At 35.5% G+C, this 12,757-nt stretch overlaps 2 protein-coding genes and 1 pseudogene across 2 annotated transcripts; 1 reads left to right on the forward strand and 2 right to left on the reverse strand.

The window, feature by feature from the left end:
• Positions 1-503: 503 nt before the first annotated feature.
• LOC107907813 (uncharacterized) lies at positions 504-4,539 on the reverse strand. Its single transcript, XM_041089461.1, has 10 exons — positions 2,495-4,539; positions 2,263-2,406; positions 2,013-2,156; positions 1,708-1,917; positions 1,293-1,429; positions 1,101-1,196; positions 938-1,007; positions 791-865; positions 671-716; positions 504-565 (listed from the first exon to the last, which is right to left on the reverse strand). Exons 1-10 carry the CDS (start codon positions 3,779-3,781, stop codon positions 504-506), a joined length of 2,271 nt encoding a protein of 756 aa, XP_040945395.1. The 5' UTR covers positions 3,782-4,539.
• A 1,389-nt stretch (positions 4,540-5,928) lies between these two features.
• LOC107909411 (pheophytinase, chloroplastic) lies at positions 5,929-10,669 on the reverse strand. The gene is made up of 7 exons (XM_016836913.2): positions 10,328-10,669; positions 10,129-10,233; positions 8,721-8,859; positions 8,302-8,472; positions 7,185-7,425; positions 7,011-7,102; positions 5,929-6,322 (listed from the first exon to the last, which is right to left on the reverse strand). The coding sequence occupies exons 1-7, from the start codon at positions 10,431-10,433 to the stop codon at positions 6,046-6,048; spliced, it is 1,131 nt and encodes a 376-aa protein (XP_016692402.1). The 5' UTR covers positions 10,434-10,669; the 3' UTR covers positions 5,929-6,045.
• Positions 10,670-11,609: 940 nt separating this feature from the next.
• LOC107909409 (tubby-like F-box protein 5) lies at positions 11,610-12,524 on the forward strand (annotated as a pseudogene).
• Positions 12,525-12,757: the final 233 nt, after the last annotated feature.

The raw sequence follows: 12,757 nt of genomic DNA on the forward strand, positions 1-12,757 counted from the left end.
TTACCATTGTAAAGTTCGTGACACAAATCTTTGAGGAACTCAATTACTCAGCATCTGGTTTAAATATGGCTTATGCACAAATCTAAAGGAGCCTTGATTTTCATATCTTTTAAGGATGAGTGGAGGGGGGGGGTGTTCACTTCAAAAACCCTCACCCTTAAACTATCATGTATGCATGTATGACACAATAGTAGCCAATGTTGTGGGGACTCGAACTTAGAAAAAAATGAATATACGTGAGTTGGACATTTACAAGTATGCTCGCACTCGAGTTCAAAGTCCGTGAAACAAATATGCAAAATTAGAACTGCATTTCATTCATTGATACAAGTCAATATGCTTCTTCTGTTTGATAATTGAGCTCCATTGTTCTTATCCAAAACCTAAAACCCATTGTGATAACAATACTTCTACCACAATATTTGCAGTAAAAGCTCCTATTCTGAAAATTTCACTATTTACTGCAGCAAAATGATTTGAACCAAAGCATAGTTAACCTAATATTACACAAACTGACTATTACCAGAACTCTTCCTATATATGCCTATAAACTTGGCCACAAACTCTGCAAAAAAGAAAAAGAAAAAAAGAGAGAGCATAAACCTAAGATTCTTATCAAACTTTTAAGACAAGACGTAATTAAAGCATCATAAGAACAGACAGAGTTTACCTTCTAGTTTCAACAAAGCACTTGTTCCTGTTGGGAGTCTCTTTTCCTATAATAACAAACTTGAGTTAAAACTTTTGCCTGTCTGCAAAACAAGAAGACAATTGCAGGAACTGAACTTACATAGTAACCATGCCAGTAATAAAGTTCCCTTTTTAAACCAACTTCAACTTTCTTAAGAAACTCTTCTACCAGCTTCTGCAGCATGTTAAAAAACTATCAGAGAAAGGGATTCTTTTATTTTTCTTTAAATGGTTTCAAATTCATCACCTGGAGGACCAGTTTAGGATGAACAAAGTCCCCAAGAAGCTTTTGAAGCTTAAGCCTTACAAAAGGTAACCTGAAAAAATCATGCATACATATAAAGTGTCATTGTTGTTTTTATTTGAAATCAAGAGGGTGTTTTCGGAACAGAAAAGATAAAAGAACTTGCCTTTTATGCGATGGATCGGCCAGGATTTCAGTTGCAAGTTCTGTCAAGACCTCTTCCCATCCGAGTGGAATAGGTTGGTCATCAGCAAAAGGATAGCTGCAATTGCAGGGTATATCACATTCACATCTAAGAACAAATATGGAGCCTTTATATCTTAAATCAATTTATTGGAGATTTGCTTTAAGTTCTTACTTGTGTGCTTTGCAGGCTTCAAGTGCCATGATTGCTTTCCTCAGGTTTTGCTTTGATTTGGCAGCAATCTTTGCAGCAAAGTTCATATGTAGTTCAAAGTCTTCTTTCCTTGCAATTTGGATAAGTATCTCCATGACCTGCAGAATCGACAGTCGTAGCAGTGACACGATTAGATCTTAAAGCATTTTGTAAGGAATGTTATGATCTGATCAACCCTATACACCAACATTTCACATGCCTGAACTTAGCCAAAAGATTCATCATTATGATACCATTGCAATACAAGCATATTCAGTCTTCATATCGAGGAGCTCGGAAAGGCCAAGGCGGGTCCATCCCGTAATACAAATTGGAAGCAAACCGAGGTATGTTGATATAATATGAATTATACTGCAAAACTTGTAGGAATACTTACTTCATGTGTTGCCGGGGCATCTACTTTTATAACTTTGCAGCGACTCTTTACTGATTCTAGGATACTTATGTCATCTTCACAGCAGATTATGAATTTACACGAATCCGAATGACAGTCCATGATCCATTTGATCAAGTGATGAATATTCTCTGGTGCCTTGTCAACATCATAAAGAACTAAAACTGAAAATATACATAGAAACCTCATTAGCTACAAGTCGATTGCTTTACATACAAGAAACTAAAAAAGGAAAAAGAAAAAAAAGCTAAACCTTTGAAGTTTATCTTGAAATAATCATTGCTGACTTCTGGGATAGTGGTAAAATTGGTGCTTATTTCCTTAACTAATCCCATTAATGCATATTTCGCATTTGTTTCCAAGTTTACATTAAGCTCTACATGATGAGCACTTGAAGCAATTGAAACATGAACTTGCTTTGGCTTTTTTTCCTATCCACATATTCAAATCATAAAGATGTCAAACTCTAGAATCAATGGTGATACTGTCATCTTCAGGCTATATATATGTGTATGTATATATATATTATATTTTTACCTGAACCTGGAATTGCCTTAATTCATGAGATACATTCCAGCTAGCGTCACCATACATTTCGCGCAGGGAAGCCATTGTTAGTGCTTTTTTCCCTGAACCAGATGGTCCTTTGAGCAATATATGAGGACAATTCTCATGGGATGCCTAAAAGTTTAGCGTAAAACATTACGTTTTCGTATATCGAATAACTTGCATCATATGAAAGACTTTTAGGGGCAGGACTTACACTTACTAGTTGCTTCAGAAGCTGAGTTTCTTGTTTGTGACAGGTGAATCCGTTCAAGGAAGCTGGTTGGTATTTATCGGCCCAAAACTGCCTCAGTTTTTCGACAACAAATGCCTTCCCAATGAACGAGGCCTCATCGAAGGATTGTGTTTCTCTTTTGGGTGATTTTTTTGAGGTCCTGCAGGATCCTCTCCTCATTACACATCCAAACCAGGTTTCGTCTTGCCTCTTTCGTCTATTGGCTGCAAACTTCTCCGAGTTTAAACTACTCCCACTAGTATCACTAAGCTTGGAGTTTAAACTACTCCGTCTGCTAGTAGCTGAACTTGGAGTCATAGTTGTTCTTGATAAACCGGTGTTTGACCGAGCTTTTGGATCGATATTTCGGTTGGCCATTATTCGTTGATGGGAAGTGGGGTCTTTTCGGGGCAACAATGGTGGCTTGGGGACAACATGGTTTCCGAAGCCACCATTGTTTGGCAAGCCTTTCTTCTGCATTGCCAAAGCTGCAGCATCACGAGAAAAGAAGATATCACCAGGTGAAATGGACTCTGTGCTTTCGAGAATGGCATCATTATATGTAGGACTTTTAGGAATCTTTGCATTTGCAACTATTTCATTGATTTCACCTACTGATTGTTGTTTCCCGAGGGAAGCTTCTCTTTGCTTACGAAACATGTTCCTTCCGATTGGTGACGGTGTCCTCTCCCCTCTTTGTCTCGGCGGTGCAGTCACTGATCGACGATAGTTTGATTTTGCACTCCCTCTACCACCCTTGATAAGCTGCCCGATCATTTTTATTTCATCTCTTGTAGGAGATCTACAACTTTGCTTCATGTTTAAGCCAGCAATCTCACCATTTCCCGTGCCATCATTCAATGTATGCTCCACTCTCCCCTGTTTATAAGGAGAGACATGCCGCCGATGCTCGGGTTTCGGCAAGGGGCTTATGTTCCGACCATCATCCCTTCGTGTCTTGTAAGGAGACTTGCTGCTTCCATGTCTCCTTAAAAGTGGATTAGTTCTAGGAGGAGACCCTTTATCATAATCAACCTTCAGAATCTGTCTTCGGCTCAGTTTCAAAGGACTAAGGTTTCTCGGAAAATTGGACTTAATGTTATCCGCTTCGACAAGATCTGATGTCCCGTTGTTTCGGTTATTATGATCATGCCAGGGACTTTCTTGCCACTCAGTCTCCGTATCTGACGGCTCGTATCCACTCCGCCTTTGCTTCAATGGAACTAACACATGAGGCTGGCCACCTTTGCTATTGCTCCTTGACAAGCTCTCCATTTCTATGAAACCTGAAACCAAAACTCTTAGCCAACAGGTACTTTTCTCTTTCTCATACCGGTTTTAAGACAATGTTTAATAATGTCTGAAAGATCATCCAAAGAACCATGAGCTAAGATGCTCATTAAATTCGTTGAATCCGGTGATTACAAAGCATATGCATCGTTGAAGACTATGGCCATTGAAATGGACAGTTTTAAAAATAACATTTTTATTAACTAATTTCACAGCTTCCTTATTCTTTAGTTTCCTGTAATTTCTAAGCTTCCTTGTCTCATTCTTCACTGCCAGTGTCGTATAAACGACCTTTTCTATACTAATAGATGCTCTTATTGCCTATTAAAGGTTAAACTACACTAGTAGTCACCCAACTATTAGTAAATATTTTTTGGTCACTCAATTATGAAAAGTTACATAATGGTCACCCAATTATTAGTAAGGTTATTTTTTGTCCACCCAACAGGAGAAGTTACAGAAATGGCATAATAGCAATTTAATCCTCAATATTTATAAATTACATTAATTTAGTCTTGATTTAAAAAAAATTAATCCTCAACATTTACTGTGTGCAATTTGCTCTTTTTTTTTGTAATTTTGCTTTTCTTTGTAACATTGAAGATTAATTTTAAAAAAATGAAAAAAGTTGAATTGGGTGTTACCATGTCTTTGTACATTTTCAATCAAATTTAGCTGATAAATTTGTTTTTTAAGCTTCTTAGGTGAAAGAGTTACAAAGGAAAGCAAAATTGTAAAAAAGATCAAATTACATCATGTGTAAATGTTGAGAGTTAAATTTTTTTAGTATCAAGGTTAAATTGATTGAGTGCTAAAGTTGTTATTATGCCGATTTCTAAAGCTGCCATCACCGGTTAATTGGTGACCAAAAAGACAAAATTTGAATAGTTGAATGACTAAATAAAAAATTTACTAATACTTAAGTGATTATTTTATAACTTTTTCATAATTGAATGATTATCAATAAAAAATAGTTTACCTTAAAATGTTATTATTGTGTATTAGAGTGAATTGAGTTAAAATTTGATTTCTCTTTAAACAAATATTGTAGTATCAGTCGACAATGTTTTTGGAACTAAGAAAACAAGGTCAGCATCTTTTGGTTGTATTTGTCTGTGTTTTTTAGCTGTAAAAAAATTACCCAAGGTTGCAAAAAACATTAAAGACAACTTGAAATATTGTCATTTAGATTGCATACAAGGCCTTCCAAAAATAAAATATATTCCATTTGACCCTAAATGCTTTTGTTTGGATTATTTAAGGTTAGGTTTCGAGTTATTCTTGTTTGAGATTTGAGTTGTTTGGATTATTTAAGATTATTTATTCCGGTTATTTCAAATTTGGGTCATTTTGGATTTTAATTAATTAGGATTCAAATTGAATAGATAAATATTATTAACTTTCTATAATCAAATCAAAATTGAGTCGATCTTATATTCAAATTAAGTTTTTAAGTTCGGGTCAGATGATGTAGTATCTTAAATGTAAAGATATTGCTATTTAATGGGACAAAAAGTGCATAAATTACAAATTTTTTATTTGACAATTTCCTAAACTAAATATGTTCCGATCAAATTTTAATTTTAAAAAGTGCTTTTAATAAAAGTAAATATTTGATGTATTATTCATGCTTAATCTCCTACACTGTTAATGAATCATAGCAAACGAGATGTATAAAACTACTAAGGAAGCTCTCGTGGTAAGAGTTGAATTGTATTTTGCTTCTTTTTCTTAAAAAATAGGTAAATTAATCCATATGCATTTGATCAATGAGTAAATTGATTATTTCTGTTAAAAATTTCATCCATGCCTATTATTAAAAGTTTACGTAGCTAATGGAATAATTAAAGAGTTACACATGATGTGCAATGCATATCTCGTGCTGACATATAATGACCAATTTTTAACAGTAAAAATAGATGAAATTTTTAACAGAAAGATCAATTTACTCTTTGATCTACTGTACAGGGACTAATTTTCCCATTGTTCTAGTAAAGAGAACAAAATGCAATTGACTCCTAATATGGGATTCCATGGTATTTTTACTGCAAAGCAACAATTTGTTATTAGTATTACCAAAAAAAAGAACTTGTAATAAACAATTATAAACTGTCTTGCATATACATGAAAAATGGATTAATATGGTGAGGTTCATGGGTTTAATTAAATCAATGTATTTACAATTATATTACAAGTAAATCCTATTACCAAAGAGTGATTAGATATAATGTCATAAAACTGGGTATCTTTCACACTGTTTGGAGAGAAGAAGCTTTTTTTGCTATAGTTGATAACCAATCCACCAAAGCCTTATTAGCAAGTTCTGGGACTTCATCGTGCGGACAGTGTCCCGCCTTTAGGTTTACGAGTGTCGTGTTCGGGTAGAATTCTTTGATCCGGTTAGCCTTTGCCGGACCGACCCAAGGATCTAAGTCACCCCACAGCAACAGCAACGGACATGTTAGCTTGCTCAAGAAACTGTCTAGGGTGTACTCAGTTTGATTCAGCATGAACCGTGTCATTAACCTGTGGTTAACCAATGGGAACAAACAGTGAAATCGAATGAAGGTGGGATAAAACGCATATGAACCGGTGGCAACAGCTCATTTTTCCAAGTTTTTTCATGTATTAAGGGTTAGGGAAGAAGCTCAAGATGAATCATAAATTTTTGGAGGGTCAAAATGTAAAATTATCATTCTATTAACTTGTAATCTTTTAATACCATTTCTGGGCGGCGGCGGCCTCCCTGTCTACGCCCCTATTAGGGGGCTTTATATTCCTATAATCACGTTTGAATATGCTTCGGATATGGGGTTCCAACATGATTACTTTGAGAATTTTGCCCTCTCTACTAAGAAAATATGTAAATTAATTATTTTACATTAGATCAAACAGCAAAAGAGTCCTATTAAAAATTCATCTATTTCTACGGCTAAAAACTGACCTATGTACGCTAGCATGCCACATGTAATTATCTAGTTATTCCGTCAGTCATGCCAGTTTTTAACAGTAGAATTTGATAAATCTTTTAACAGAAAGTATCAGTTTGCTCTTCAATCTAAAATATAGGGACTAACTTGTCTATTTTCTTTATTAAAGGGCATAAAATGTAATTTAACTCCATGGTACTTTTACCGTTTGAATATGCTTTGGACATGGGCTTCAAACACTGAATACTTTGAGAATAATAAAAGAGTCGGAACAACGTAGATACCTATAGTACACTTCTCCGGCGTTGGGATCATCCGCAGGCATTTTAATGGATTCCACGAGATAATCATCCACATTGGAGGTATTGATATATACCTGCATTACGAAAACGATGCGATATTAAAAATGTACGATAATCAGTGAAGAACCTGATTAATTGAGGCTGCAAGTAACGTGCATTTTTTAGGACGGATTCGATCCGAGTCGGTTGCTTCGCTTGCCAGAACAAAACCTGAAGGACTACACGTTGGAAAACTTCCTTCAATGGCTTTAAAACAAACTTCTGCAGGAATGTTTCCTCAGATTCCGTGGTTTTAGCCTTCGTGTCTCCAAACTGTCCTGCGGAATTCAGCAATGCCAGGCCAACCACTTGTTCAGGCAACCCCACCGCTGCAACCAAAGCCGTGAACCCTCCAAGACTGAAATTTACAATGAACAAAAGACTGTCACAAGGGATGCATATATCTAAATTCGCAGATAAAGCAACAATGGGTGCCTAGTATGAGAAACCTTTAAACCCGACTCGGAGGATGAATATATCCTCATCATACAGCGAAACAAAACCAGCAGTCAAGTAGGTTACTTTTGATCTTATAGAAATTGTAATCTAATACATTGGTGATCATTCGAAGATACATGAACAATCGGTACCAGCTTGAGGGACCAAACCGAATTTTACGGCCGAGAAACTCATTGAATCACGAAGAACGAAAGTAAAGCTCACAGCAAGCTTTATACTAATGCAAATTTCGGAATTTTGGCGGTAAAGCTGAAGCTCTTCGCTTGGAAACTACATCAATTGGGTAAAAGTACCATGGGGGCTCTTGTTTTAGGAGCTGGATTGCATTTTGTCCCTTTTACTCAAAAGATAGGCAAATTAGTCCTGGTACATTAGATTAAAGAGCAAACTAGTTTTTCTGTTAAAAAATTCATTCATTTTTATGGTTAAAAACTGATCCTTGCATGTCAGAATAAGGTACACGTGGCTATCAAGTTATTTTGTCAACTACGCCAGTTTTTAACAATAGAATGGATAGAAATTTTTAACAGAAAGGATTAGTTTGCTCTTTAATCTCACGTATAATGACTAATTTATCCATTTTTTGAGTAAATGGGACAAGATGCAATTTGACTCATACTATAAGAGCCCCTATGGTACTTTTACCGCATCAATTGTCATCAAAGCTTCATGTTCAGTGGTTATTCGGACTCGTATGCTGATAGCATTTAAAATAACCGTGCAGTTAAGATTATAAGTCATGAGAGATAACTATTAACTGGTTCTCAATTGCTACCTGTTTCCGACTAAAACCGTTGGCTCTTTTACGACCTCCTTCAAAAAATCGACAACTTGATCTCTCCATATCATTGCATCGTACTCAATAATCGCTTTCTCGCTCCACCCAAATCCTAGCAAGTCTATGGCATAAACTTTGTAGTTTTTAGCCAATTCAGGTATGTTGTACCTAAAAAAGTTAGAAAAATATAATGATCATTTAAGGCACATATGATGTAGAACCCGAGATCACAACACCGTTTCGAGCCTCTAATTCTCATTGTTCCACTTTCACCAGAAACTGTGATTAAATATAAAATCGAAAGGTACACTATTTACAATTCAAACAACTGAAAATTGATCCGGAAGTAGTTCGGGTCAGTAGCTACTCAAACCCTTTTCAACTACTCGGATTTGTATGAGCATTAGATAGCAAACCTCCAATGGAAAGCTGAAGCACCAAATCCATGAATAAGAACAATAGGGAATCCTTCTCCTTGTACTACGTAATGTATTTTCCGACCACGCCATGTCCAAAAATTGTATCCATCTGGCTTGAACGGTAATCTCTCCACTCCTAAACAAACAAACAAACAAAAAAACCCCAAAATTCAGCAAAAGAAAATCATGAAAATAGATCGAAATTCTTTGTTTTTGAAAGGAAATGTATATTCCCGAAATGTAGCTTAGGTACAACAATCTCAACTTTAGAATGCCCTATGTGAACAAAACCTAGTTATGATCCAACAATAGTTTGGTCTTAATCTAAGACAAAACACATAATTTCTCAGCTAAAGACTGCCCTATGTATTTTCCAACCGCACCGTGTCTGGAAATTGTATCCGTCCGGCAAAAAACCAAATTTAAGCCAAAGGAAATCCCAAGAATATAGAAAAATTCTTTGTTCATAAAAGGAATTCTATATTTCCAAAATGCAGCTTAGGTACAATCTCAACTCTAGACAGCCCTATGTGAAACAAAACCTAGTTACGGTCCAACAATAGGTTGGTCTTAAACTAAGATAGAACACAATTTCTCAGCTAAAGATTGCCCTATGTATTTTCCGACCGTGCCATGTCCAGATATTGTATCCGTCCGGCTTGAATGGCAATCTCTTCCCAGAATTCTATATTCCCAACATGCAGCTTAAGTACAACAATCTCAATTCTAGACTTTCCCATGTGAATAAAACTGAGTTATGATCCAATTGGCCTTAATCTAAGACAGAACACACAATTTCTTAACTAAAGACTGCTCTATCTATTTTCCGCCCGCGCCATGTCCAGATATTGTATCGTCCGGCTTGAACAGTAATCTCTCCAAAGAATTCTCTATTCCCAAAATGCAGCTTAGGTACAACAATCTCAACTATAGAATGTCCTATGTGAATAAAACCTAGTTATGGACCAACTGGTCTTAATCTATGACATCACAATTTTCTCAGCCAAAAAACTACTACTTCTGCAAGAACCCTTATTCCATTAAACAAACACAGAGTTCAAAAAGCAAAGAACAATTTAACCAGTGGTTAGAAAAGGTTAAAATATGCCACAAGTCCCTGTACTCTTCAAGAATTTGGAATTTAGTACCTATACTTTTATTTTCAGAAATTTAATCCTTTTAGTTTCCAGATTACAAAATTCAAGTATAATCGTTAACACTGTTGTTTTTCTTTGGTTAAGTGTAACATTTTGAAATAAAAAATAATCAGTAATTAAAAAAAATGATGCTATAATGATCTGAATTTTAAAATCTAGAAAAGTAATTCCCGAAAATAAAGATATCTAAATTTACAAAGAGTAGAGGGAGTGATGGCATATTATAATCTTTAAAATGAAAAACTAACCTTGAACAGGTTCACTGGTCAAAGAAGATCCCATAACTGAGACACCAGATGCCACAATCCCCTTCAAAGCAAAACCCCTCCTGTTTATCATCTCACATTTGCTTCCTTCAAGTACAATGGCAGATTAAACAATAAAATAAACAAAACTTCCAATTTTTTTAAAAAGAAGAAGAGGATTTTGAGCTCAAAATTAGCTTACTTGGTTGAAAATTGATTCTTGAAGGAGCAAAGAACCTGCTAGAGATTGGGTTTAAAATTTCAGTCCTAACTGAAGGTGAGACACCACATGAAGAAGATGAAGACATGTTTTCTAAAACTAAAACCCCCTGAAACTAACAAAGGAGAGGCCTTTAATTAATGGCTGAGAAGGGGAAAAATGGGGTTTTTAAGAACACGAATGAGAGACATTGAAAGATACAAAAGGATGATATTTAAAGACATGGTTTTTAAAGGTTTAAGGTTCTAAGCCGGCCATTTCTGTGGTTGCTGTAACTTTGAGGAGTTGTGGCTAAGTCCAAGCCATGCACCGGAGTTTTGATTTTTTTTCCTCTATAAATCTTTCCAATTTTCAGACATTTTTAGATTATTTACGAGGTTTTTTACTCTATTTGTTGCAATTACAAATTACAATTGATTACACAATAATGAAAAATCTCGAAAAATTCCATGTCCATATGAATCCAAAGGGTGCCTTTGAAATGGAATTCCGCACACATATCTTGCTGAACAATTAAAAAAAAGTTTAATTTTGATTTTAATCCCCTTTCTATATTAAAATTTGATATTTAATATAAAAATGTCCTATTTTTAGTTAATTTTTTGGGGGGGATAAGGATTTTTTAAAATTTGTAAAATTTCCAATAATTTTTAAGTTTTATTTACGATTTAGTCTTTGAACAACACCCATTTTTTCAATTTAATATTTATAGGCCGATCAACGCTTAATCAATGGCCACATCATCAATATACATGACACGTTTTATTTGTTGAATATGCTACCTATTTTTTTAAGACCATCAATTGTTTGGGCTAAAAATCATAACCAAGTAATAGTTTAATTACCAAAATGGAATAAAATTAAATTCTAAAATGAAAAATAAATATAATTAACAGTTTAAATCATGAATAAAGTCGATTTTTGAATCAAAGTTATAATATTTCAAAGATGAAATGAAGATGCGAAGCAGGAATTTTGCTATACACTTGAAAAAAATGCTATACCAAAATATTCTTTGAAGATTAAATTTTTGTATCTTTCATAATTAAGTGACTAAAAGAATTTTACTAATAGTTAAATAATATTTTATAATTTGTCGATAACAAAAAAAAAACTAATAATTGGATGACTATTAGAGTAATTTACCTTAAAATATTTTGCTCGATAGTCTGCCCTTTGTTATTGTAAGGTTGTGAAACATAGTGTGCCATTTTCTTTGGGGTTACTCAGCTTTGTAGTTGTTTCACATCTTTTTAGCCTAATAATGTGTTCAAACCTTAGAAACCTCATTGAAGATATTGACTATTATGAAGCTTCCTTGCTTTTTGAGAGTTGCTTCTTCGATTTACAGCTAATGGAGAGCGATAAATTGCTGTTGGCGGCAAGAAGGGTCCGAAGAGCAACGTTCACAGACTTCATTATATCGTTGGCTGCAGATGACTTTTTGAGGGCGAGCAACACATATGTCGGTAAACTAAGGCAAGTCTTGCTGTAAGTTTCTTTGATCTCTCTTCTTGTCCATGATGAACACATTGAGATTTCTTTTCAGGTCTAAATTTTTGGGTACCAAGTTCACCATATTCGACAGTCAATCGCCTTGTCACTCGATAATCCCATCAACCTCCCGATCAAATCTTAGATTCAATTTCAAGCAGGTTTCTCCAAGATTACCGGCATGCAACTACAGCATAGGTGCCATTACCTATGAGCTCAACGTACTTTGAGCACAAGGACCAAGGAGAATGCATCGTTTTTTGTACTCAATTCCTGTCTCAGCTATTCAGGAAGGAGGCACTGCTCTGACACCATCAGCATTTATGCAATCCTTCGATGAATTGATGATAGACATCATCTCCCCAAGGCTCCCGGCCACACTGGTATTCTCTCTTGGCTCAGGAGAGCCGTTAACCCTTAAAAACAAGGCTCCTATGAACAGTTACAGTGCTGGTGCCTTAACTTCAGAGGGAGTGTGACCATGGCTTCTGTTAAGAATTTCCAGCTTGTTGCAGCCCTTGATCCATCTCATAACATATCACCTGAAGAGCAAGAGAAGGTAGTCTTACAGTTTGGGAAAATCGGAAAGGATATCTTCACCATGAATTATGGATACCCTCTATCTGCTTTCCAAGCCTTTGCAATCTGCCTAAGCAGCTTCGACACCGAAGTGGCTTGTCAATGATCACTATTGGTTAGAGATCCCAAACTAGCCTTGTATGTTATTTTATCATCTTAGAATCAAATCTAAGCTAACAACAAATTCTTATATCCACTTGATTTGTTTTGGGGGACAAACTCTATTTGTACACACTTGGGAGCTTCCTTACTTTAGTATCATCCCAGCCGAAACTCATCTGAACCGAAAATGAACCAAGGCCTACAATACAATCAGCTGCCCTACTAAAGCAATGCCTG

Source organism: Gossypium hirsutum, chromosome D03 (assembly GCF_007990345.1).
Source record: "Gossypium hirsutum isolate 1008001.06 chromosome D03, Gossypium_hirsutum_v2.1, whole genome shotgun sequence".
NCBI classification, from domain to species: Eukaryota; Viridiplantae; Streptophyta; class Magnoliopsida; order Malvales; family Malvaceae; genus Gossypium; species Gossypium hirsutum.